General features: G+C 40.7%; 1 protein-coding gene across 2 annotated transcripts; it reads left to right on the forward strand.

Annotated features, from left to right (window-relative positions):
• The first annotated feature begins 856 nt into the window (after positions 1 to 856).
• RIC8B (RIC8 guanine nucleotide exchange factor B) lies at positions 857 to 27,362 on the forward strand. Of its 2 annotated transcripts, none has more exons than XM_033163503.1 (10): positions 857 to 992; positions 3,983 to 4,030; positions 8,925 to 9,533; positions 10,969 to 11,063; positions 18,810 to 18,972; positions 20,374 to 20,469; positions 21,128 to 21,272; positions 21,931 to 22,075; positions 22,673 to 22,792; positions 26,981 to 27,362. In XM_033163503.1, exons 1-10 carry the CDS (start codon positions 912 to 914, stop codon positions 27,090 to 27,092), a joined length of 1,614 nt encoding a protein of 537 aa, XP_033019394.1. In that variant the 5' UTR covers positions 857 to 911; the 3' UTR covers positions 27,093 to 27,362. The 2 variants fall into 2 exon arrangements, with proteins under 2 accessions (XP_033019394.1, XP_033019395.1); XM_033163504.1 differs by having other exon boundaries at positions 883 to 992; positions 3,988 to 4,030.
• Positions 27,363 to 27,559: the final 197 nt, after the last annotated feature.

Here is a 27,559-nt window from a genome sequence, read left to right on the forward strand (position 1 = left end):
CATTTTGGCTCCTGAACGCCGCAAACCTGGAAGTGACTGTTCAGGTTTCCGAACTATTTTTGGAAGCTGAAAGTCTTCCGATTGGCTGCAGGAGCTTCCTAAAGCCAATCAGAAGCCGTGCTTTGGTTTCCAAATGTTTTGGAAGTCGAACGGATTCAGGAACATATTCCATTTGACCTCCAAGGTACAACTGTACCAGTTCTCCACATTTTCCCAGCAATTTGCAACTTTTAATATTTATGTAAACCCACCAACATTTTAGTGAAGTGCAAATTTTGGAGGACAATTGGGCCATATCCAACTTGTGTCTTTCTCAGCGTTGAAATTAATCATTCAAGAAATGCAAATTAGATCGTTCCTTAATACTTCTTTTACATTACTGGACTAACAGCACATTGTACCTTTAGGTAAATATATACAGGTTAGCTAACCCCCTCCTTCACCAGCTCACTGTAAGAAATTCTTTTGTCAAAGATGACCGCGCCCTAATCGGTAGCTAGGCAAGAAGCCCCACCATGCACAGCGCTCCGCCGGAGGGCCCTCCTAGGAGGGTTTGCAAAGATCCTCGGGAAATGTAGTCTTCTCTGAAGAGCCGCCTCGGCGTAGCGCTCCCAGAGGTAAACAGAATCCAGCCAATAGCGAGTGGGCCGTCCGCCCACTCGGCCTCCTGCCAGCCAATCGGGGGGCCAACACTGCTCCGTGGGGCGGGGCTTTCTGCTGCTGCTTTTCCTCCCACCGCGCGTGGCGTAATCTGAGGTGAAAGGTAGAAGGGTCAGGGGAGGCGGCCACGGAGGCTGTTGCCGTTGAAGCTGCCGCGCGCCGGCAGAGGAGGAGGAGGAGGAGGCGGCGGCGGCAGCGGCAGCGGAGCAGAAGAGTCGGGAGGGGCTGCCTGGCTGCGCCCTGCTTCAGGGATGGCGTTGGAAGCGGCGCTGGCGGCGGTCGGTGGGCGCGGCGGCGGGGCCGAGCGGGACCTGAGCCGCTTCAATGAGCAGGTAACGACGAGGCAGCCGGCTGGGCTCGCCCCGCCTCGGAGCGCCTTTCCTTGCTCATGGCCCCTCAGGAGAACGCCCACCCTTCTCTCGCCGGGAGGCCCTCCGGGGGACCCTCGAAGCGGCGTCGCGCCGGGCGGTCCGTTGGAATGCGGAGGGAGGGGCGGGACCCTCGTCCTCGCGCTGCGCCCGAAGCCGCCTCCCGCTGCTGCTCCTTCCCCGTGGACTGCTACTGGCAGAGCACCGGCGGGAGGCCCAGTTCTTGGGTTTCCGAAGCTATTCGGAGCCTTCCCCGTAACAGCTCTTCTGGCCATGGGGCGCTGTGAAGCGCATTTAGGCTGCATTTGGCACATGCTTCCTACCAGAATCGGGTCCTCGGTGCCCTCTTCGTGGTTCTGAGCAGATATTTGCCAAATCTATCCAGTCTGATCAACCCAGATTAAATCTTGTAGCATTTACCCCAGTATTTTAATATTTTGCTGGAAGCCGCCCAGAGTGGCTGGGGAAACCCAGCCAGATGGGCGGGGTATAAATAATATACTGTATTATTATATAGGAGAAGGGGACGACAGAGGATGAGATGGTTGGACAGTGTTCTCGAAGCTACTAACATGAGTTTGGCCAAACTGCGAGAGGCAGTGAAGGATAGGCGTGCCTGGCGTGCTCTGGTCCATGGGGTCACGAAGAGTCGGATACGACTGAACGACTGAACAACAACAAAAAATTATTATTATTATTATTATTATTATTATTATTATTATTATCTGCAGTTCTGTGCAGACTTAGCATTTCTTTCCCTGTGGAAAGCATTATTTGTCTAATCTACTGCGTTTAGTATTGTAGGTAATCCTAATTATATTTGCCCCCCATCCCCTGTCACCACCATCAGCAGCCTGCATTTTCTCTTATATTTATTTAAATAGGTTCTTTTTATGTTTTCCAATCATCTTCAGATCTGAACTTGGCCCCAACAGAATGCACACCTTCCTAATAGATGCTGTTGTTATTATTTCTTTTTCCTTTTTTTTTTAGTATAATGGTCTCTTCCCTTTCTTAAATAGCTGTATAATAATGCAAAGATCTGTAACAAGTTCAAAGAGTGTGTTGTAGGGTATGTATTATAGCATGAGGAGGTTTGGAAACAAGGAATGCTTTAAAAAAAACCAAGGTATATTAAAATAATGTCTATCATCCTACAGTGTTGTGGCTACTAAAAGCTCCCTCCCCCCAATTTGTAGTATTTCCTGTTAGATTATTATTATGTAGTATTTCCTGTTAGCTAGATTAGGCAGCTGCCCCCCCCCCTCCCCTTGTGCTGTGGATTGATCCATTAAGCATCCATGCTGCTTTGAGTTGAATGCTCTAAGGAAGGTTACCTTTGAAGCTTCAGTTGGCCTACCAAGCTGGTTGCTTAGTTACTGGAGTGCCAGCTATAGCACACTGTTCCACTGATCTACATTGCTTTCTAGTGTACAGTATTGCAAAGGTAATTAAAATGTCTGATCTAAAGCAGACTGATTGAAATATTTATTTCTTGATAGGTGTGTATTATATTCAAAGTGTATTATATCTGGGTTCAGATTTCAGGCTGCAGCCCATACCAGGAGATTTAGATACATGTTTAGTAGTTTTACATGTTTATATGGAGGTCAAATTGTCAGGTTCCTTATGCACTAACGTTTAAAAGCTATTGATGAACCAACACTTTTACTGTGGAATATTTTAGTAGGCATATCTAGTTTTAGTTTTGATTTAACTACTGTGGCTTATTGCCAATTATCAACCATTTCTCACTGAGCTTGTTGCTCTTTTTATTTGTGGATTAAAATATTTATGTCCTGCCCTAACTGTCAAAAACATGTGAGGTGGATTGGGACCAACTGTGCTTCTCACTCAGGGCGAGGTGTTCCATGATTTTGGTGCAGCTGCCAAGAAGGCCCTCTCTCTTGTTGTAGTCCAGCTGTGCATTCATCCTGAGCAGGGCACTAAAGGGCCTCTCCCTCTGATCTTGGGGAGCAAGCAGGATAGGAGGAAGTGATTCTTAAAATATCCTTCTAAGTCAGAGGCCTCCAGTCTTTTTAGACCAGGGGGCACATTTGGAATTTTGGGAGGGGGGTATATGTCACAAAAAAATGGCTGCCGAAGGGGTGTGGCATAATGGTTTCAACGTAAGAGAAGCTGAGCCAGTGCAAACAGGAACTGAGCAGGACACGCAAACAGTCTCCCATAAATTTCCCAGGGACTTGTTCTTTTTCTTTTCTTTCTTTAATAAATTTCAGTAGCACCCTTCATCCAAGGATCACAGAGGAGGTGGAGGTTTACAATATAAAAACATAAAAAATAATTCCTCCCACACACTTTAAAAAGTCATACATAGATTGTTTAATTAGCCAAAAGCCTGGGAGAAGAGGAATTAACTGGTGCCCCCTGTCCTAAGCCATTTAGGGCTTTAAAGATAATAGCTGGATCGGTTTAATGTGATTAAAGGCCATCTTAGCAAGTGCTGTAGTCTTGGCAAGCATCACTTGGCAAGCTAATAAATTGAGTATCTGATAATAATACTATTAGAGTGCAAACCTAAACACATATACAGTGGTACCTCAGGTTACAGACACTTCAGGTTACAGACTCCGCTAACCCAGAAATAGTACCTTGGGTTAAGAACTTTGCTTCAGGATGAGAACAGAAATTGCGCGGCGCGGCAGTGGCGGCAGGAGGCCCCATTAGCTAAAGTGGTATCTCAGATTAAGAACAGTTTCAGGTTAAGAATGGACCTCCAGAATGAATTAAATTCTAAGCCCGAGGTACCACTGTACTAGGAAGTAAGTCCCACTGAGCTCAGTGGAACTAATTTCTGAGTAAATGTGCTTAGGGTTTCACTGTTGACACCCTAAGGTTAGCCTCTGAGGGGATGATAAAACATTTTCTGGCAAAATAAGAAAGCTTGTATGAGGACTATTAAAATATTTTGAAGAATGGATTTTTTTTTCCAGAATAGGTCCACCTTCAAATTTGAAGCATCAGATGAAGAGAAAAGAAAGGTAAGAAACACAGAAACAGGCATGCAGGGGTGTTTCTTCATGGTACACTGAGTTATAGCATTCTTATGAACTACAGGTAGTCTGCTTTTTCTTTCCCTGCTTTGCGTCTGTTAACAGATTAGAGAACTTAGTTCAAAACTAAAAAAAATGAATTTCAAATAGGTGCAAATGTAGGCAGGAAAAACCAGCTGCACAAATATAAGGTGGGGAACACCTGTATTGCCAGTAATACATGTGAAAAGGATCTAAGGATCTTAGTAGACCACAAGCTTAACCTGAGCCAAAAGTGTGATACAGAAGCGGAAGCAGCTAGTGCTACAGTGGCATTGTTCCATTGGCAGGCGTTATGTTCCCTTAGATTAGAAGATGTCAGTGTGGAAACAGCCTCCCCCCCTTTTTGTTTGTGTATATATAGGTTTTTGGTATCATAATTTGTAAACACAAAGTTGCTGAAATTCATAACAATATTCATTGTTGGGCATTAGTAATTTTGGGCTTTTTAAAAGTCACACCTTCCAAATTGCAATGAATCCAGAAAATAAGCATTAATATGTATAGAAGGACTTATTTTTGCATGTGAAATTATACAGATAACTATATTATCACGTTTTATGTACTCTGATTGCAGCAGTAGTAAATTTGTTCCTTCCGATCAACAATATAACAGTTGAAAGCTGTGGGGAAATGGGCAAGAAGGTAAAATATTTTCCCTCTTAAAATAGGAAGAGACATAGTTGCCACATCTTTAAAGAATTAACATTTCATATCAGTTGTCCCAATGCATACATCTGTAGTTAATGTGAATTGATCATTTTATTTTACTTTAGAAGATGTATTCACACAACTATTTGGATTTAAGAGATGATGAGTTATGTTTGTGACAGTACACTTTGTTTGGGAAAAGGCTTCATGGGTCATGATAGTGACTCCGCCTTTTCACCTTATTTGTGGTGAAGTTTAACATAATGTTACAGACAAGTAGCTTTCTAATTTGTTACAATGGTAATTTGCTAGTTCATAAATAGAGATGTCCGTATCCACTCTGTGACCGCCAAGGATTTTTTAAATTGTGCCTTGGGTTGCCTGTTCACCATAGTCTCTCTTTAGGGCAGGGATGTGAAAATCTGTGGTCCTCCAGATTATCATCATCATCATCATTATTTTATACCCCGCCCATTTGGTTGGGTTTCCCCAGATGTTGGCTGGTCTAGAACGCCCAACATGGCCACTTGTCAGGGATGATGGGTGCATCTGGAGGGCAACTGGTTTTTCATCTTTACTTCAGCACATCTAGATTATGGGTCACATGGAGACACACCATAGTATACCTAAAGTCAGTGGAAGATGCAGGTGAATTAGTGAATAATATTCATCTGCAAATTTCACATAAGCACTAGTACTGTTGGTTGATAGGAGGAGCCTTTTGGCACTGCTAGTGTATGTATAATTACTGCCTAATGCATTAGAGACCTTTTTGTTGTTCCTCGGAGTCTGCTGTTCTTCCTTCTCTCTCCCCACTCCTCGCCCCAGTAGATGAGTCATCAGTTGCAATGCAATCAGGGGTTTCACTGGAGAACATGCTTTAAAAAACCCCCACATATTACAAGCTGTCTTCTAACTGTAATAAGTACATATTAGATTCTTAAAAGATAGGTGAACTCTGATTGTCTAGGCCTGATTGCTTTTGCCTTAAGGTGGGGAAATGAAAGTAATTGGGAAAATAAACACTAAAAACAGGAACTGAGTGTAAAGAGATGACTTGTGGCTCCTTGAGAATGCTGGCAGTCTGGAACAATATGGATGCAAGGCGTATAATTCACTGACTCACTAAATGAACTTAATCTGCAACTTAATAGGGGTGGCTCAAATTCTGTTCTTTTAAATCCTTAATTGCTGGCTGCTCTAGTCACTAAGTTATTCAGCATAATTCATTTTCTCCATGACTCAAACTTTTGTCCTTGTTGTCTTCACCATTATCATACTATGTTGACAAAAGAACCCCTAAACAATGCAGATAAGAAAAAAAGTGCAAATATTTTTTCCCAACCCCAAATTGTGTTTTGCTAACCATAGGTAGCACGGTACCGTGGGTGGTGCTGTGGTCTAAACCACTGAGCCTAGGCCTTGCTGATCAGAAGGCCGGAGGTTCAAATCCCCGCAACGGGGTGAGCTCCCGTTGTTTGGTCCCAGCTCCTACCCACCTAGCAGCTTGAAAGCACGTCAAATTGCAAATAGATAAATAGGTACCGCTCCAGCGGGAAGGTAAATGGCGTTTCCGTGCGCTGCTCTAGTTCGCCAGAAGCGGCTTAGTCATGCTGGCTACATGACCCAGAAGCTGTCTGCGGACAAACGCTGGCTCCCTCGGCCTATAGAGCGAGATGAGCGCCGCAACCCGAGTCATCTGCGACTGGACCTAATGATCAGGGGTACCTTTTTCCTTTAACCATACATAGCAGAAACAAATTATCTGTGCAGGGCTCCACACGATGTGACTTGCCCTCTTACCGTGTCTTGTTCCATTCTCATGCTCTCAATACTCCCCCCCCCTCCAATTTATCCACCCCAGGAGCACAGCATGCAAAAATATTTGACAGTGGACACTAATATTAGCTTCTAAATCACTAGCATGCAGCTTAAATCCACCTTTCTTGCTTGTCATAGTAGATTAATGAATTTCTCTCTCTCTCTTCAACATACCTTAGGCCAGTCTTAGCTGGGTGTTGGCTGTTATTTTAGATCACAATTTCCCACCATCCCTGGTCATTCACCACGTTGTCTGTGGTTGATGGGAATTGGAGGTCACCATGTTGGGTACCCTCTGCACACCTGCTTTGGCAGCAGCTGCTATCCATATTGTGTGTAGCTGGGCAATTCCAGAAATATCTAGAATCCTCCTGCACCATAGAGGCTTACGTGTTTCGTGGTATAAACTTTCACTCTGTCAGATATATTAGGTGATATTTGTGTAGGTGTGGCTTGTTAAGGACAATTGCTAGCTACAGTTTGCATGGCACAACAACTTGCTGGTCTGTGTTTGGCACAATAGGATGTTTTGCCTCCATTCCCCACCCTCCCAGGCCAACTTGGGTTCAACTTAAATAGTGCTTGCTATTCTCAGGGGCTACTTTTAGGTCAGATTTTAACAAGCCTCTTTATCCTGCATAGGCAACAGTAGGAATGCTATTAGCCCATACAAGAGTGGTGTGAGAATTATAGAGTAACTAGAGAGAGATTGCAGCTTATTTATGGACTACTTTATTCCCAGAGTTCTCATTGACTTGATTATAGTCATTCTGACCAATGAAAGGCTGCAGAACTCAATTGAATTCAATAAATTAAGAACATGCCTATCTCATGGGCCCCCTAGGGAGGGCTTAATTAAAATCAACTGAGAATTTAAAATTGAGAAGACCCTGGGTCAAAAGACATAATGAACTACAAAATCTTAAGGCCAGGCCAGGAGAAGGAAGCATGACATGATGCCAATTATTATTTGTTTGGGAGGCTAGGAACATCGTGTACTTTAGTAAATAATCCCCAAGGAGACTAAAATACTAGGGGCTGCCAGTGGCCCTGTGTAGTGTGGTATGTGACACTCTTTTCTGGCTGGGCAATTTGGTAGGGTGTTTTTTGTTTTGCTTCCCTGCTCTTTGTGCTTCCTAAGTGTTTCTAAAGCAAAAACAAAAACAAAAAACCCCACCGTGTAGAATTGTCAGTGGAAGCTTCCACAAAACAGTCTTTTTTGTATTGTTTGGTCTCTACATCGATAAAAACAAAATGGCTGCAAGGTTCAGTAAGATCTTTGCAATTCCAGAATGGCTAGATGAAGTATTTTACTTTGGTATATGTGGGAAACTGCATTTGGACAACCCCATGGGGGTTCTGCATTCCTGCATGCCTTTATCTGATCTGTTTACGGTAATGGATTTGGAGTTGATAGCAGAATGCTCTCTGGCCGACACAGTACTCGCTGGTTTTAGAGTGATACTTGTTGCTTTATTTCTAATGTCTTGTTAAGCATTTACGAACCTAACACAAATCAGTGTCTGAGTTAGTGCACCAAGCAAATAATATAAAGTTCAGCTGCATAGGTTGAAGAGAGAATTTTCTCATGTCTCAGAAATTGTATTTGTTGTACAGAGTACACACTATGCTTACATTTGTTAGCAACCTGGCACTGTTACTTGAAAATGACACAAGCCACTATACAGCTTTGTATGGTCATCAGCCCTTGAACTTGGCCATGATTTGTACATAAATGCTGTTGGTTTGTGCCGTATAGTTTGTGAGAGCTGTACCCTAAGAGGCAGTCTAAAAATGGTAATTTTAAAATAAACTACTTGATTTGATAACCACTTTATAATCTGGTGGTATATAAATTTTGTTAAATAAATAAAATATTTTGTTTGTTTTTTTAACCTAAGTTAAAGGTTGCATCAGTAGTAGTAGTAGAGTAGTTACTGTAATCCAAAGTGCCTACAGCTATATGCATGGGTGCAACTTGCTTTTTACTTTAAAAAAACTGAGTTCCTGTGATTACATCCTCCTATCCAGAAGCATCCTATTCTTTCTGTGGCACAACTGAAGATGTTCCTGTATTTTGATGGTTTAGATCAGAGCCAGCAATTAATATGCTAGTGAAAAGCCAAGTTGTACCACTCTTATTTGAATCCATTTGTTGACCAAATCAAACATAATCTAGTTCTGAATTGTGCAGCCTTCCTTTGAAATAATTTCACAAACTATGAGTCACACAGCACACGATAAGCTGAAGCTAAAATATTTTTAATAGCATTGATACTGTATGATAAATCAGAGGTGGGGATGGGTTATGGGTGTGTTACATTGCAGGGCAGAATGGTAAAATCTCATTCCTTTTTTCCTGTATGTTCAGCAACTATGTGAAGGAATATTGCTTTTACTGGACAAAGATATAAAAACATCCTGTAAAGTCATTTGCCTGGAGGCTCTCCGCATACTCTCAAGAGACAAAAAAGTATTGGTTCCTGTAACAACAAAGAAAAATATGCAGATCTTGATGAAGCTGGCAAAGCTGGACACTATGGAGGATTCTTTGGAAGATGTGACAGATTTCCCTGTCATAGTGGAAGCTTTAAAATGCCTTTGCAACATTGTTTTTAATAGTCCGGCCGCACAGAAACTCAGTCTGGAACTGAACCTGGCAGCTATGCTTTGCAATCTCCTGAAAAAATGCAAGGATCAACAATTTGTCGAAGACATTAAGTGCTTTGATTTGCGTCTTCTCTTCCTCCTCTCCCTTCTGCACACAGATATCAGGTCACAGTTGCGTTATGATCTCCAGGGATTGCCACTGTTGACTCAGGCCTTGGAAAGTGCATTTAGCATAAGATGGACAGATAAATACATCACAGCTGAAGACCAAGAAATGTCACCTTTGTCACTGCAAGAGACAGATTGTGCTGTTGAAGCACTGAAAGCTCTCTTTAATGTAACTCTTGACAGCTGGAATGTACACAGTGAGGTAAGATTTGAGTTTGACATATCTTGCCCAGGGTTATTTCTCTGCCAGAGGATTGCAGCTGAGACTACAATTTTACATCCTTGTCATTGCAACAGTTGATTGGGAATAGCATCCCATACGCAATGCAGGATGCAGCATAAATTTCAAAAGCAGACTAATTTGTTTATCTGAAATTGAATTTTCCAGTTTCTGGAGTCCAAGCTCAAGTGTCCAGGACAATAGGACCTATGATTTAGCTAAGTGTTGCATAATGGTGCCCTCATTATATGGCACAGACTATTCTGTCCATATTACTTGATCTATTGTTTGGATGCAGTTTGGCTGACTAGAAAGGCCCCACCACCACCAAGCAGAAAAGTACTTCTTATTGGGAGGTGTGGACACACCAGAAGAAACACGAGTATCTTAATCTCCAGTGTGTTGGCCTGCAGACAGTGCCAAAGAGAAGTACTACTCCTGTTTGAGAGTGTGAAAGAAAACACACCTTTTACTGTCAAGTTGTAATTGTAAGTGGACATTTCCATAAGGTATTCAGCATGGCTCATTATGAAAGAAACCTTGTCTTACATTTCTAATAATCTAGAAGTAAATGATACACTAACTACAAATGGTAAAGAATTGCAAGGTGGTGTAGATATAATTCAGGATGGAAAGATGAAATCTATAAGGGAGAAAATTCAAATTGGCCTTGATTTTCTCTCCCCCCTCCCCTTTTTTGTAGTAATTTTCAAAATTAGAATTTGGGCAAGAGTTTCAAAGGAGAGTTTTGTTGTACTGTACTGATGGGAGAAAAGAATAATGAAGCTAGTAGTTCTGTGCCTATTCTTCACATTTCCACTACGCACAGTACCGGTAATTCTAGTGAAACCTTAAGTGATTAAGTACAGTGGAGTTGTTATGGCAATACTATGACCTAATGAACTTTGCTCTTTGTAGGGTAAAACGAATGAAAGTAACGTACTACTGTATTTCTTCCTGTGGGCACAGTATTGCTTCTTGCATGTTCTGCCCCATCTTGTTTTGGCCCTTAGTAAGGAGAAGAGCATGGAAGCTATGGGGAAGGGCAAGACTGAACGGTGGATGATCCTACTATGTATGTAAGAAGGCAGTGTTGCTGTGGTGGGGAAATTGTTGGTTTTAACACCAGATTTGAAGAACTGTAAAGAAGAGCCAATTCAGTTGTGGAGAAATAATACCTGGCAAGAATGGCATGATTTTGCATGAATAATAATAAAAGCCTTACTTCTATTACTTATTTCAAAGACTGAGAAAACACGTGAACATAAGAAGCAAAGTTCACACACCCATAAGGGTTTTGTACCGTGCCAGCCCTTTTATTTTAATTTAATTCCTGTTCTAATTAGGACTCTTAGAAGTCCCCATTTGCAGCCTTGATAATTAAATATGTTTCTCTTCATAATTTGTATGTCCACAGAACGATTCTCATGAATTTCGTTACATGACTGCCATTCTGCGCCACTGCTTATTAACTCTGGGTCCTACTGAAGACAAAACTGAAGAGTTGCACAGGTTAGTGAAATTGCAGGTCCATTTATTTTAGGGATAAATGCTTCTTGTTTGGCTAGGTCAGGGTTAGGGAACCGGTGGCCCTACTGGCCATTGGTCATTGTGGCACAGGCATCTAGCAAAACCTGGAAGGCCGCATGTTCCCCATCCTTGGGGTAAGTGCTTGTCTGCTTGATCTAATACATCTTTGCCTGCAGCACTCTGTTAACCTTTGGGTTGTTTTTTTAAAAGTGAAATCAAATACTTGTAAAATATTTTTCTTTTTCTTTGAATAAGTGAAACATTAGGGTTGGTGCGGAATTGTTGGAATAAGACTTTTGCCAGTTGCCTCAAATGCAATACTGTTCAATGGCAGTAGTTTGCTTAGCACTTGGAGATGTTGCAAATCAAGCGACTTACCTAACAAGTGTGTACATGTGTGCAGAGAAGTGAAGTGGATTACCTCTGCTGGAGCAAGGATGTATGCTGAAAGCCCAGAAAGGTTGATGATTTGTTTTTTTTCTTGGCACTGGATACTTATTGTCTAAGCCAGGATTAATTTCCATCCTTCCTGAAGCACTGATAGTGGTGAATCTAAGTAAAAGTGTGCATCTTAAGATACAGTGTTGTGTTGGAGGATATTTGAAAGATTTTTCCTCTGTTGTACATATTAAATGGAAGATTAAATTTTGATTCAAAAACTCTGGAAATATAAGACTGTGTTGTGTGGCCCTGTACCTGCCATTGCAGATTTCCTTTGTACACCGGACCAGCACATGGCTTCCAATGGTGGACTCTCCTTCATTAGAGGTTTTTAAGCAGAGGCTGGATAGCCATCTGTCATGGGTGCTTTAGTTAAGATTCCTGCATTGCAGGGCGTTAGACTAGATGACCCTCTGTGTCCTTTCCAATTCTATGATTCTGCAGCCTTGACAAAATGTTGGAAGGGCTCACCTGAGTGGATTGGCCTTAAGGATAGATAGGTTTGCGGGGGGGGGGGGGGGTGTCAGGCTGCTGCTTAAGGCACAGTCTGGTAAGAATCCTGGTTCTGGGGTCAACACCCATAGCCAGCACAGTCAAGTAATTTGTGTATGGGCACACAAGCATGCCCCTTAATACTTTGGTCCTCAAGCTCTGAGCCTGTATATGTATGTATGGTACTTCAAGTAAAAGTCAGAATCTGCTGTAAATAAGAACATAAGAGCCTGCTGGGCCGGTCCAGTGGCCCACCTAGTCCAACATCCTGTTCTCTAAGTGACCAACTAGATGACTGTAGGAAACCCACAAGCAGGATTCCAGCAGAAGAGCACTCCCCCACCCCGCTTCCCACCCCAACCCCATGGTTTCCAGCAGCTGATATAAATAAACAGTGGCCTTCTGTACCAGGTACCATTGAGATACCTAGAACCTAATTAATTGCTCACTTGTTTCCCTTCTTCCCTGCCAATATCTCAAAACATTTGTGGGTTGGCCTTGGCATTAAGAGCATAACCTGAAGCAAAGCCTGCCAGAGGTGAGTTTCTTTATCTTGCTAACGCCTAGCTCTGCCTGATCCCTTATGTTAGGCATTTAACAGTTGCAGCCACACTACCATGTTAGTAGCGTTCTGTGATCAACCCTGCTCCATTATTTCTGACTCCAGGCCCAGTTCTGCAGTCTTCCCTGGCTCATCATAACCTAGCCTTTCTACCCTGCACTCTGTAGTTAACAATTCCGTTCCTCGTTCTCAATAGCCCTATTCAGGCATTCTTAATGTCGCTTAAATGAACACATGAGGAGCATAGAGCATGCATGAATGTGCTTAACTGTTCTCCCTCTGCATGCTCAAGGGCAACTTCAGCAGTAGGGGGGCTTCCCTTCTGCAAAAAGTTGCCATTCAACACATGGAGATAGGAATGATGGACCAGAGCTAACAAACTTGTGCACTCTTTCCTTCTCACGTATTCATTTAAGCCCCATTTATGTACACCTGAATAGGGCTAATATATTGTTGTTTTGTGCTGTTCCCTTACCTGCTCATATCTACCTTAAGACCTGTTCAGGCATTACTTTGCTCTTCCCCTACATGGTGAGTTCAGGGACAGTCCTTAAACTCATGCACTGCATCTCTGCTCCTTGTTCCTGTGCATATAGAGGGTGATGCCCATACCATCACTTGAACACTTGGTCTCTTCTTGACCTGGACATCTCACACACACACACGCACACACACCGGCTGACAGTGAATGGGGAACAGAGAATGAACACAACCTCAAGGTTCACCTTGCTTGAAGGTGAGGATGGGGAGTAACATCTGAACAGGCCGTGGGATAACAAACCCTTTAGGTTTCTCTCCTGTTTGGTACCTTCGAGTGGTTGGTGCTGTAGTAGTAGTGTGTAGCCGTTTTAAGATTTATATTTGGCTCTCACATGACTTGACATTTCTGCATTTGGACCTACCTTGGCTAAAAAGGCCAGGTGTTTCTCTGCTTGTTCTGTTATGTCCCTGTTCTATATCATCCTAAAACATGTAGACCTGTTAATATATCCTGGAGGAGGCAGTGTTCTTTCTTTTTGCCAGTGCTCTTTCTTTTTGATCAAAATCACTGTGCTTCGTGCTTGCTAAGCTCAAGCTGTCAGGAAGGCTCATGACTATAGAAGAACTAGACCACTACATGCCCTTGCCAGGTGTTTCCATGAGATTTGGTGAGGGGATTCTCTTTGCTCTTTGAAAATTTCATGGCAGAAATAACATTAAGCCTAGTTCTGATGTGATGACACACCTGCCTTTTTTATTTAGGAAGTGTAAGTAGTACTTATTCCACACTTTTGTTCAAGAGCAAAAGTTTTATCAACTGAAGTTTTATGCTTGTTTCTGATGTATTTTTGAATGATCTGTTAATTGTTAGTATTGGAGTAAATGTAAAGGGACCCCAGACCATTGGGTCCGGTCACAGACGACTCTGGGGTTGCAGTGCTCATCTCGCTTTACTGGCCGAGGGAGACAGCGTACAGCTTACGGGTCATATGGCCAGCATGACTAAGCTGCTTCTGGCGAACCAGAGCAGCGCATGGAAACGCCGTTTACCTTCCTGCCCGAGCAGTACCTATTTATCTTCTTGCACTTTGACGTGCTTTAGAACTGCTAGGTTGGCAGTAGCAGGGACCGAGCAACGGGTATTGGAATACATAACCATAAAAAGTTACTATGACTCTATTACTGATAGTTTATTTTAGTAAAGTGCTTTGAGCACAAAAATTGTTTGTACTTTAGTATTTTTATTTTGCTTTCTATGTATTCCTTTGAAGGCCTATAAGGCAGAAAAGCAATCTAAAAACCTAAAAATATTTTGCGGTGGGTATCTTTGCAATCATGGAGAATTGCAAACTTTATAATGAACACACAGATATTTGACTCATTGTGGTTAGCATGCAAGTGATCAGCCTTGTCAACCCAATGAATTATATAAGGTGGATGGAGGCTTATTTGTGGTATAGTCCTGTGCTTGAACAAAAATGTTAATGTGGGCAGAGGGGTGAGAGAGCACAGAACTGCTTCACTCTCTTTGCATGGAAGATTTAGGTCTCTTAACAGAAGGTGTATCAAAGTCACCAAAGAGAACGGTTGGTTTTATCATAGAAATTTATTAGTGGTTATAACAATTTGATTTTTTGTTTACAAATGTTTCCCCCTATTCATCCACCCCAAATAGCTCCAGAGGATTGGGGATCACATGTGAGGAGAGCAGGGAAGTTCTATTGCACTCACAGACTGTGTTCCACATATACACAATGATTTACTCAGATACAACCCAGAACATTTTCACTGTCCAGTAACCCAATCCAAACCCTTGATTATGCAGTCCTCAACTACTTATGAGTGCAATTGTGAAATTAAAAATTTATACCCATGTAAGAAACTAAAGAACCGCTTGAAGTAGAAAACTGATATTTATTTCAGAACAGTGTGTGTGCATGACATAGAAAACAAATAGCCATTCTATTTTATTGGCCTAGCCTGAAAATTCAACATTTGCAAAAAGGAGGACAATTCATTCCATTTTATCATAAGTTGAATGCTTGACCTTTAAAAGTAGCAGGGGATGGAGAAGTCTACCTGAGACCCTGGAGAGCTTCTTAGGCATATACTTTTTGCTGTATTCATTCCTCTACATTGAAAAGCGAGTTCTAATTCTTTGTGCTTGTTAGATGGACATGGATTTAGTTTTAAGAGACCTTGAATGCAAACCCGAATATGTATTTTTGGAAACTTGGATATATATGTTTAAATTACATTTACATTTAGAAATCATTTTAAGGGGGGGAAATGAGGGACAAACGACTTTTAAAAACACTTCTATAAATTGGTTGCCTTTAAATTATAGAATACTTATTCCTCCCTGTTTCTAACAGGATGCATATGAAAAGCTTATATATGTTATAGTGGTGCTATCCATCTTGTCACTTAAAATATTTGAAGGCGCTCTTTAAATTATTGTACGCATTAAAGTAAATGCCATGTTTGCCAGCTAACAAGATTTTAATCAAGGCTTTCAGTGGTGCTAAACAGTTGTTTGCTTTCACATTTGCATATCAGGAGGGGGCTGAGAGCGTGAGTAGGTGGATGTCATGTCCCAGTGATTAATGATCTCTAAGAAGCTGAGAGAGGGGATAATATACGCAGCATTTCTACCCCCTGGAGGAAGAATGCAAACACCATTGTGGAGATCTGTGCACAGTCACTGACTTCCCGGTAGCTGGAGAATTTCATACACTTCTTGGCCACAAATAAAACTGTCAGGCGGAGTGACAAAGATCAGAAAGCCAAGCTTTGGTGATTGAAAAGAATAGCTCGAGCACAGTGATCCAGAAAATTAATTTCGTAGGTGTTTGGGAACACCGTTCTTATTAAGAAACCAGTAAAAAGGGGCCTTCTGTGGAGACTATCCAAGCTGCCAGTCCCTGTCCCCACCCCATTCGATTTTGCTGTTTCTTGCCAATTCAGTTTTACTGAAAGAAGTTACCTTGCAAAATGTGAGGTAGCTGCAGCAAAACCCAGCCTTCCATCTTGTGTTCTGCATCTCACTTTCTCTTTGTGCTGCTTCCAGAAAGTAAAAAAGGAGACTGAGCTATACAGTACTGTGGTCATAGGGATGGTGAAGGATGTTGTGCAAAAAAGAACTTCTGATAACTACTAAGTAAAATGTTTGCACAAAGTGAGATAAGAGAGAAGAATTATTGACTGAAGCTATTTGCTGACTTAGATACACTAGAAATGAGTAGAACTTGCCTGTATGGTCTGTATGAGTCAGAATAAAAGTGAATGTATGTTTGCTCTTTGCCTGTGCTAATGTTGTGGCTTAAATGCTTTCTAGGTACATGATGCAAATGTATATATATTATATCCCCAAAGCAGTTTGTGAACTTCTAAATTCAATGCCAAGAAGAGATGTCTAGCCTACAGTGTTTTATCTTTCAGCCATCAAAATTGTAACATACTGTACTAATCTTTGGAAGTATGATTTTAAGATTAGCTAGCTACACAGGTAGTTTGGGTGGGGTGTGTGTGGAGAATGTAGGTTTTGAAAAACAAAGCTTATCAAAATTGCTTAAGAAAGCCTTTTGCAGTGCTTTTCAAGCTAACAACTTCCTGGAATGGAAATAAACCACAAAATGAGGAATACAAATGAGCTAGCCTAAATTGCAGTTCCACTACATGATATCTAGTGGTGTGTATTAGAATTTGTTGTTGTTTAGTCGTTTAGTCATGTCCGACTCTTCGTGACCCCATGGACCAGAGCACGCCAGGCACTCCTGTCTTCCACTGCCTCCTGCAGTTTGGTCAGGCTCATGTTGGTAGCTTCGAGAATACTGTCCAACCATCTCATCCTCTGTCGTCCCCTTCTCCTTGTGCCCTCCATCTTTCCCAACATCAGGGTCTTTTCCAGGGAGTCCTCTCTTCTCATGAGGTAGCCAAAGTATTGGAGCCTCAGCTTCAGGATCTGTCCTTCCAGTGAGCACTTGGAGCTGATTTCCTTAAGAATGGATAGGTTTGAGCTTCTTGCAGTCCATGGGACTCAAGAGTCTCCAAAAGCACCATAATTCAAAAGCATCAATTCTTCAGCGCTCACCCTTTTTTATGGTCCAGCTCTCACTTCCATACATTACTACTGGGAAAACCTTAGCTTTAACAATACAGACCTTTGTCAGCAAGGTGATGTCTCTGCTTTTTAAGATGCTATCTAGGTTTGTCATTGCTTTTCGGAACTTTTAATTGGCTTAATACGTAGAAACCCTAAAGTGCTGGGTCATAAAATTTATATACAAGAGGAAAAGGAATGCAAATTATACACCAACAAGACAAAACCACTTATCAAAATGCAATATAAATCCTAACACAACTGCCAGTGCTGTGTAAGCATTGTAAAGGTTTTTCTTCTTTTTTGCAAAAAACAAACCCAGAACAAATTGGTATAAATTGCTATTCCCAGTGCATTTCAAGAAGCATCTCTTATCTAGGGAACTGAAGCCTGCTAACAACCTCCATGCTGCTGTTTACCAAAGCAGCTACTTCCTTTGCCTCCAAGCTATTGCTGTCATAATAACGTAGGGTGACTTCTGCTGAAGCAACTCAAAGGCCTATCTAATCCAACATCCTGTTCTCACAGTGGCCAACCAGAAGCCTGAATGGGTGGTAGGGTTATATGTATGACATCACTGGTGCACAAATTCTAATGCAAACTGCTCGCTTGTGTTCTTTTCCCCAGACTTCTCACTACTTTCCCATAAGACTTCTCTCTCTACTGCCAGTTGCATGTAGGATTGCTAGTTCTTGAAGTAAAAAAAATCTGGCACCTAGGCAGGGCCCACCTAGGGGAGTGTGATCCTTTTGTGGCTTCACAACAGTCCTTGCTGCCCTAGGGCTTGGCAAGATCTGGATTTAATTTTTTTTTAATCACTTCATCTCAGGAAAGCCTCTATTTCATTTGAGTCCCTGACCACCAAGTAGTACTATCTGTGCATGCTGTTGGGCCCCTGCACAGACCACAACGCAATCCAGGCTATATATGTGGCACAATGAGAAGGCAAAACATACTCACAGAACATATGCTTCAAATGGGCCAAACCCCAGACTACATGTGACATCACATGTGTTCATTACATGGCCAAAGACTTCAGTGTGTGTGAAAGAAACACAACAGATGTTTTTTGTGTGTGCCCATTCATGGGAAGCTCTCACACCAGGAAGTAGCTTTTGGTCTCTTCAAACAAGCCTTTAAAGTAGAGATCTTTCCCAGTCTGCATCTGTATTGGAATTATTTGTAGACGTTTTATTGTTTGGGCGTTTGCCACTCTGGGGCTCCTTTGAGAGGAAGTGTGGCATATAAATCTAATAAGCAAATTTTAAAAAGGCTAAGAACTTGCTGCTGCTTAAAAATGCTAAGAATCTTATGAAGATGAATTCTGTACCTCCTTCTGCACTTTGTGCTTCCATTCCATCGAAGTATACCTGCAATCTTGTTCTTATTTAAACTTTGGAATTTACCTTTTCCTTTATTTGATAATCTCCCCAAAGTCTACCAAATCCCTGAAAATTCTTTGGAATCTAAGATGAAATCTTAGAATGGGATGTACTATGTGTTATACCAGTACAGCATTATAATCTGCTGTTATGCTAGTATTACATACAGGTTCTTCAACACAAATGCTTGGCATTCAGATGTGATATTTGCTGGCACAGTGTGAAGAAAATAGTGTCATGATTGAGAATGTTTTAAAAATCTGTTTCAGCAACGCAATCAACCTTTTAAGCAACGTTCCAGTTTCTTGTCTGGATGTCCTTATCAGTCCATCGACACAAGAGGATCCCGAGGACACAGATATCAAATACAATGGCATGAATATGGATGCAATTCAGGTGCTATTGAAGTTTATGGAGAAGAGAATTGACAAGGTTAGATTGTTTTATATAAGAGCTAAAATCATTGTTTTTATACATTAATTAGATGTGACAAATGCCATCTTTTAAAGCAGCTGTGCATGGAAAAGCCACCTCTGGAAAGTGAGTTTGATTTGGAAAAAAGCATTAAGCATTCCCCTCACTTCCTGGTCACTTCACCAGTCACATTCATGGCCTTTTGTCACTTGAATAAAAGCACACATTGTTACGAACCTGTTATATTGTTTGCAGTATAATGTCTTGTTGGGCCTTAAAAGCTGACGCAAGCTATCTCTTAATAAAAAAAAATGGGCCTGAATCAGAAATCCCCAAGTTTTTACTTATTCTTAACCATCTAATATTTTCAAGGTTGGAAGATGGCCTCGGGGAAATGCAACGTCAGGTAGTTGGGTCTACCTAGGTTTTTTATTTTAAAAAATTGTATTACATATTCAGTGTTTGCCTACAAACCAAATCACATACAAGTGTGTAGAAAGATGAGTGTGATTGATATCAATATTTTGATTAGATACTAGGGGGGCATAAAAACAAATATTTATGCCATATATATTTGGGGGATCCTCTGTGCAGAGCAAACAAAACAGCACGTGCGCACACAAACATACAGCTATTTCTCACTGAGGCACTGCTTTTAATATCAAACCCACAAATGAAACATAGACTGATTAATTTTATTAAAGTAAAAGCTATTTGTTGCTTCCCACAATCAGCGGAGGTCCTCGTGTGTGTGCAAACAACTATTGAAAGGCAGACTGCTAGTGCTGTCTAATGCATGGAAGGCAGTGTTGGGAACAAATGAGCTTCTTTGTGCATGGTGTTCCATAATTGGGGGGCTACCACAGAAGAGGCCTGTTACCTTGTTGCAACCGTACAAGCATCTCTTGGTGGAGACACACAGGATGTCTTCAGAGGATGATCTCAGGGTCTAGGTAGGCTTATACAGGAGAAAGGAACCCTTAAGGTATTGGTGTCTTCAACCATGCAGGTCAAAGCCAGCACTTCAGATTGGCAGCTAATGTAGTTTAGACTGCCTAGTCCCAGTCCATGTTTTGGCTGCTACATTCTGCAGTAGCTTTGATTTCTGAACCTTCTTCAGAGACAGCCCAATGTACAATGTATACATCATGATCAGGAATATTTGAAAAGCATCTGCATGTCTGAAAACATGTCATAAACACGCCTGGGAACATTAGCCAATCACAGCTCTGGAGGCATTCATTTGTGAATTTTCAGGTATGGAAATGCTCTTTAAATGGTATGGAAAAGACACAAGGGACCTGCTGTGGAAACTTGGTGACCTGTTTTGAGAAACACTAGAGCAGGAATATGGAGTATGGTAGAAAATCCCAGTGTTCTTGGAAGAAAAATGATGTGTCTTGTGATTTCTTATTCTAGGGGAGCAGCTATCGGGAAGGTCTCACTCCAGTTCTCAGTTTGCTAACAAGATGCTGCCGATCTCACCGGAACATAAGAAAGTTTATTAAAGCTCAGGTGAGATACCACAGAGATGAGGGTAACAAAGGAATACAAACACTTGGCAGGAAGGCTATTTTAAATATTAAGGGATCTTGTTTATATTTTCACAAGGTATATAATACCTTTATCTTGCTTTATAGCCCTGGAAAGCCCTTATGAGTTGCTTGCAAAATTATTGCTTGCAAAAAAAACTAGCACTCAAATGGGGGAACCGTTGGCCCTTGAGATGGAGTTGGAATCTAGCAACCATCATCCCTGCCCATTGGCCAGGCTGACTGAGACTGACAGGAGTTGAACACCAGCAGCTTCCTGGGGGGGGGGGGAGGTTTCCCATCCCTGGAGTACAGGAACAAAAGCAGCATGGTGCCCATATGGAACCAAGATTATTATGGCAGCATTTCTTGCTCTTATCCTTTTCCCTTGGTCTCCTACCTGGCAATGTCTGCCACTGGTGACCTCTGAGGCAAGGGAGTGGGTCTGAGCAGCTGGGTCTCTTCCCTGTATTCTCTTACTAGTAGCTGCTCAGCAGCAACAAAGGAATGGGGCTAAGACCTCATTGTAGAGCTAGGCAGAGTGTTAAAGCAGAATTGATACAAATACTTTTGAATAAGAAAGTGTGGTGAACACTTTCCTTTGGAAATTAATTGCTCTTATTACTTGTTTTTGTCTTTAGGTGTTGCCTCCCTTGAGAGATGTATCTAATCGCCCCGAAGTTGGCACAACACTGAGAAACAAACTAGTGCGACTCATGACTCACGTTGACCTAGGAGTGAAGCAAATCGCTGCAGAATTCCTTTTTGTTCTTTGTAAGGAGAGAGGTACAGGCTGGTTCTTATAATGAATGTGGGTGGTTATTACAGACTTCTGAACAATTGCTTGCCTGGTTATCTCTTGACAAATAAAATTTGCTTCTGAACAATCACAAATGAAAGTTTTTTAAACTGCCTACTTGGAATATGGGCAGGTGGGACAATAAACCCAGTGGGTTTATTTTGCATGTCTGAATTAGAGGCAACTATTTGACTCCCCCCCCCCCCAATTAACAGTGTTGTCACTTCACCAGTATGGACAGTTGTACTATATAGTTATACATAAACATCTTGCATTTTACCTAAGAAATTGGAAATACAAGTATTTAGTTACCACAAGAAGTGTAAAATTCTAAAATCAAGGTTTAAATTAGGTTATTTTAGGTGACAATCTTTTCCTTAAGCCCTGCATGCTGCTTTTCTTAGTTGAATAACTTTTTTGTTGTTGTTGCTTTTTCTCAACTCTTAATTTCTGTAGGAAAAGCAGAAGACATGCCAACTTCACTGGCATCTTAAAAAGAGAACTGTTCCATGCCACATCAGACAGGGATCATTCAGACAATCTGAAGACTTTGTTTATGTTTGAATGTGACTTAAATTTAACAAACTTAAATCCATAGCTTAAAGATGTCCCCAAGTTAGCTCTTGTCTCTCTGTCACTTTTCAGTTGACAGCTTACTGAAATACACTGGCTATGGCAATGCAGCTGGGCTACTGGCAGCAAGGGGCCTGTTAGCAGGAGGAAGAGGGGAAACCTGGTACTCGGATGACGAAGATACAGACACTGAAGAATACAAATCTGCAAAGCCAAAGTATGGTACTGCTTGGATCTCTCACCTTAACCCCCCTCCCCTCCAGTGTATTAAGCTTAGACCAGTGGTGGCAAGCTTTGTATCCTCCAGATGTTTGGACTACAACTTGTATGACCTTTGCTGATGAGAGTTGTAGTCTACAGCCTCTGCAGGAGTACCATGTTGGCCACCCCTGGTCTAGTCTCTAACGTCGAAGATTTGATCTTTAATTTTTTGGACCTCTGTTTTATCACAAAAGGCTGAATTGTGGACTAAAACTTTGATTAGCTTCAAGTGACCTTGATTGCAATGGGTGCCCAAGGCACTCATAGAATTGCCTGCCTAGTGAGCTTATTACTAAGGGTTCTTTGGTAGATAAGCCAAACTAGATAAGCCAATGTAGATGTGAAAGTTGGAACTACTCACAGGTTTTCGTGCCATTAAGCATTTAGGTATGTTCATGTGTCTTAGATGTCAGCTATCAAGTCAATAAAGAATATAAGCTTTATGAAGGAGTATTGGTTATATTTGGTTTTTTTAAAGCTGCCTCATGGGAAAAAAATCTTATTTTTTCTTATATTCTCTTTCCCCCTCCCTCCCTGCCCCCCAACCACAAAGCATTAATCTTATTACAGGTCATTTAGAAGAACCAATGCCCAACCCAATGGATGAAATGACTGAAGAACAAAAAGAATATGAAGCAATGAAACTTGTCAATATGTTTGATAAGCTTTCTAGGTAATGTAACTAACTTGCTTTTCATTTCTGAGGGAGAAATTATTTGGCTCTATAGATTGGGCTTGAGACTAAAATGGCCTGGGTAGCCCTGACAGCTTATTTCTGAGATAGATGGAGTCTTTTATTAATTTTCCTGGATCTGTCAGTGGTTTTTAACACCATGAGCCATAGTATCTTATTGGACACACTCGGTGAGTTGGAAGCGGAAGACACAGTTTTGCAGTGGTTCTTCAAGCCAGGCCAGTTCTAGAGGATAGCATTGAGAGGCTTCTGTTTGACCCTGTGGAAGTTAATCCATGGGTTTCCTCATGGTTCCATTCCATCTCCAGTGCTGTTTGACATCTGTATGAAGCTGTTTAATGAGGTTACCTGGAGATTTGGAGGCTAGTTGGCATCCTTATGTTTCGAGACACAACGGAGGAGTGTGCCTTTGGGGGTGAGATTCAGCTGTTGGAAGGTTGCAGCACCTAGTGTGGCTGTAGAGACTGATATGGGAAAGACATGGTTTTTTTGCAGCTGGGGCAGATGAAGACATCCATCTGTGCTGCTGCAAATGCACAAACCCAAATATTCCTCAATAGTCATATATGAGCATGAAGTTTTCCAAATAATTGGATAAATGTTTTATATTCTTTTGGGCGTAGACACATTTTCTTCATAATTTAGATGTTATGAAGAACATCAAGGTTGTTTGACTTGGAGAGTTTTAGTAGGATTCCTTTTAAATGATGGAAAGTGTAAATACTCAAATAGTAGCAGTAGAAAGCTTTGCACAGTATTCCAGAAGAGTGCTAGATATCTAATGTTTAAGAATCAGGCATGTTTAAATCATGTTTCTGATTATGACTATCACTAACTAAATCTGTTTTTCCTAATCTGTCAAACACTGGCATTCCCAAAATGGCCCCAGTTTTATAAAATGTAAAATATAGCTAAATTAAACAACTAGTCTGCAATTCTTTGTGTTTGCACATCATGCATGCCTGGATGTTTTTAGTATTAATTAAAATGCTTATTAAATACTTTTTCCTGCAGTTATAAATTGGTGGCACAGTCATGAATTAATAGTCTGAATTAAAATGACAGAGTGCTTTTTCCAAGCCAGTGTTGTATTAATAGCAGGAATGCTTTTGCTGATGAAACAGTCCCAATTACCATAGTTTGGGTTTTGTTGTACATTGAGACGAAGTCAACAAAACAAGTACGCAACAGAACTGGCCTAAGTAGCAGCCTTACTCATTAAAAATACAGAATTAATCAAGGCAGTGACTGAAGAAAGCAGAGCTTCCATAGGTTTTTCCTCGCCTTTTCTAATTGTGGAACAAAATATTGTACATAAAAGGATCGGCACTATTATGTAGCACTCAATTATAGGGAGGTGAATAGGTCCCCAATACACTATTTTATCAAAGGAACAGGCCGGTGTTTGCAATGCGGTTGTTTCATTACAGAGAACCGCCATTAGTTCCATGTGTTAACACTGACCTGTTGTGCACAGGGCGGGCAAGAAAGAAAGACCCTTGAGTCGTTATCAAGCTAAATGGCAAGCAGGAGGCAGAAGCAAAGATTGTGTAGTTGAATCTGAAGGGATTAATGGGATATCTGCTAACAGAGAAGGAGAATGCATCATTTTAAGGTTTTCATTATATCATGTTTTCTAAGAATAGTCGAATATAATCCTTTTTTATTTGTAAAAAAAAAATCCCCCAAACTTACTTGGTAGTTCTCAGTCAAGGGTCAGTCAAACATGTTTATAAAATATATTAATACATTTGTCTCTCTTTGGAAAAAAATTATGAAAAGTGCTTCAGAAGTCATAATTCTGCCTTGCAAAATGTTTGGTTGTGGTGGTTTCCCCTTCGCTTCATTTTGAAAATTAAAATATTCTCTGTGTGAAATTGAAATAGTTTTCTTAGAGGGATGGACTATGGGCCGTACTTCATATTTTAGAGGACAGAGCTAAAATTTCAACCCCGTGGTGGTCAGGTTTTTGGAATGTGGCAAGTATTTCTGTATTACGGAAGTATTGCAAAGGAATGAAGTGCACTATTCTCTTAATTTGCCTGTAATCTTCCTGCACCTGCATTACTCAGAACATGTGTTGCTGTGCTATTGGGTTTGTGGCTATATTTTATAATAAGTTGCTACTCTTCCTGTTTCCCTGACATCACTCACTTACTGTGCACTCAGTTATATATGTTTAATTGGAAATGAGCTCCGTTAAGCTCAATGGAACTTACAGCCAGGTAAGTATAGGGGTTGCAGCCTTACTTGGTGGAAGTTGTTTGGCTCAAAGTACCCTATTTCATATCTCTCTCATATCTTGGTGATTTCATTCTTTGTATAACCAATTTTGACACTGTGATGGGCCTCTCCTAAATAAACCAGTTTTGAAACACCTGAGAGATATCTGTGAAGAGCGATACATACTTTTAAAAAAAATCATCTCTGAAAATTTGATGGGGGTGGGGTTTTTTTTAGGATCAAAATGTTGCCCTCCTTGGCCTTACAGCTTTTTCCATAATCTACATATAATAAACAAGATTATAATCAGATGTGAGGCAATGAAAGGCTTAAATAAATCTTTGCTAATACTGTTTGATTGGCTTAATCAATAATTAATCATCTTTACATGAGGCTGTAGCTTGTGGAGTAGATATAATTGGATTAGCTGTGAGAGGCCTTCAGAGCTTTGAAGAGATTAAAATGGCTGTCAATCCTGTAATTAAACAGCTGCAAACAAAAGCAACAGTTTAAAAAAGAAAAAGGAGGGGCGGCAGAGAGAGAGAGAAAGCTGACTGAATCTAAATGAATCCACAAGTCCTTAAGCACCACTAGAGGCTGACTGTGTAGCCCAGATCTCTCTTCCTGACTGACTACTTTCACTCAGTGAAATGAATATGTATGCAGTTGTGGTTTTGAAGCAGAAGGGGTAGCTGCTCCCCACATGACAGGTGGGACATCGACAGCCATGTTAGCAGGATTTAAGAATTAACAAAGGCAGTTTCTTTATTTTCCTATTTTTACTTAAACAGAGAACCTGTTCTTTGTCCTTAGCCCATTAGTGGTTGACTTCTCTTTTTTTCATATTGGTCTTAATTGGCTCCATGAATGTGGCTTGCCTGAATTAGGTCTTTATTAGTGTTGTGCTCCTGTTTCCCCCTGCCCACCAATCAATTTTGTGTGAAGCTCTGTTCACTCTTTCATTGTAAGGATTTGAGCTCCCTCAAAAATGAGAATGACTTAATATCTGGATTTTTTTTCCAATTAGTGTTGGCTTTTTCATTTAGATAATTATTCCTTATCTAATGAAAACATGCAGTTCAGTATATACATAACTGGTCTATTTGCTAATGCTTTTATATACTTCTAAATATACATAGTAAAATTATGACAAATTGTTAATAAATATAAAACATTGTGTTATTACCTAATTATACTTCAGAGCAAGAGAGGGTACTTCTTTTCATTCCTTTCCTTCTTTTAAATAAACAAATGATCTACCCCTTGAGATTTTTAATCCTTTTTTGTACGTTGTGTTACTAAATTCAAACTCCTTAAAATTTCCAAACATTTTCTTTTCTTTCGCCATTTCAGTTAATTTTACTAATGTCATTTGTTCCCAGAGTTTCCTTACTAAATCCATTCTATTAGGTTTCTGGCTATTTTTCCTGGGTTTTAGCATTGTTATGATATACAGTGCTTGGATCTGATGGTTTGGTTTTATTTAGTTTTATTTTACTTACATAATTCAACAAAAACAAGAGAGGGTTCAATGAGATTTCACAGCAAAAAAATTTTTAAGAGTTTTGGTGACCATGGACCAGAAAAATATGCATCAGAAGACATTTTGAATTCTCTTTTTAATAAGGTCTGCTTTTTCAATAGCTACCTAGGGGGGAAATGAGGAGAAGAGATGGCAAATGTTGGCACTGTGGTAGAGATAAAAGTGATTTCATCCACCTATGGTGGAAGTTTGGAAAACCTATAGTTTTGTTGTAGACCTACAGTTAATCTGACCCACAGAGTTACTGAATTAATCTTGAACTATGAAAACAGAAAAATCACACTTGAGTAGCTGAGCATTACACTTAAAAGTATGTTGTGGAGGCACGTTGCCCGTGAGGTGAATAGGCTAGTTCTCTCTGCTCTTTTTTTGTAATAAAAAAAAACTTTTCTTGTTTGCAGGGACAAGGTTATAACACCAATGGGAGTGCGACCAGATGGCTCAATGACGCCTTTGGAAGAAGTAGTCTGTCAGTATCAGACCAATGAGCAAGAGAGTTCAGACTCTGACTAGAATATCAGCTGCTTTTCTTTCTCACCCACCTTCCCTTCACCCACAGCATCTTTTATTATCTAAATATTAGACCCTTCAGTGTTGCAGCAAATGTTTTATCCATCAAAATGGATTGAATTATAAATTTTGTGGTGTAACTATACTAGTATTTCTAAGGCCTCGATTTATATAGCAACAAAACACCCCATTTATTAACTTAAAAGCTAATTGTATTTCAGTGGGATGAAAAGTGTAGTGTGAAATTTAAAAATAAATAAATGTTAATATTTATCTGATACCCCCCTTTTTTAGATGCTTTACACCAGCCCTCTGTCAAAAGGCAGGAAATAGATTGCCTAATTACATGAATAAATGTTAAATAAATGTTAGGAAAAATGTTAAATAAAAGTTTACACAGTAAAATTGTCACTGGCTTAGGAGCAAGCTACCCAAACGGTGCAGCTTTTTTAATCTCCAGTCTGTGTGTG

Source organism: Lacerta agilis, chromosome 10 (genome assembly GCF_009819535.1).
Source record: "Lacerta agilis isolate rLacAgi1 chromosome 10, rLacAgi1.pri, whole genome shotgun sequence".
NCBI lineage: Eukaryota > Metazoa > Chordata > Lepidosauria > Squamata > Lacertidae > Lacerta > Lacerta agilis.

Excerpts from the sequence above, each read along its gene's own strand:
- RIC8B (XM_033163503.1), top strand. The coding sequence starts at position 912 with ATGGCGTTGGAAGCGGCGCTGGCGGCGGTCGGTGGGCGCGGCGGCGGG. Across the intron at positions 11,064-18,809 it reads AAAACTGAAGAGTTGCACAG|CAACGCAATCAACCTTTTAA; the intron begins GTTAGTGAAATT and ends AATCTGTTTCAG. Across the intron at positions 18,973-20,373 it reads TGGAGAAGAGAATTGACAAG|GGGAGCAGCTATCGGGAAGG; the intron begins GTTAGATTGTTT and ends TTCTTATTCTAG.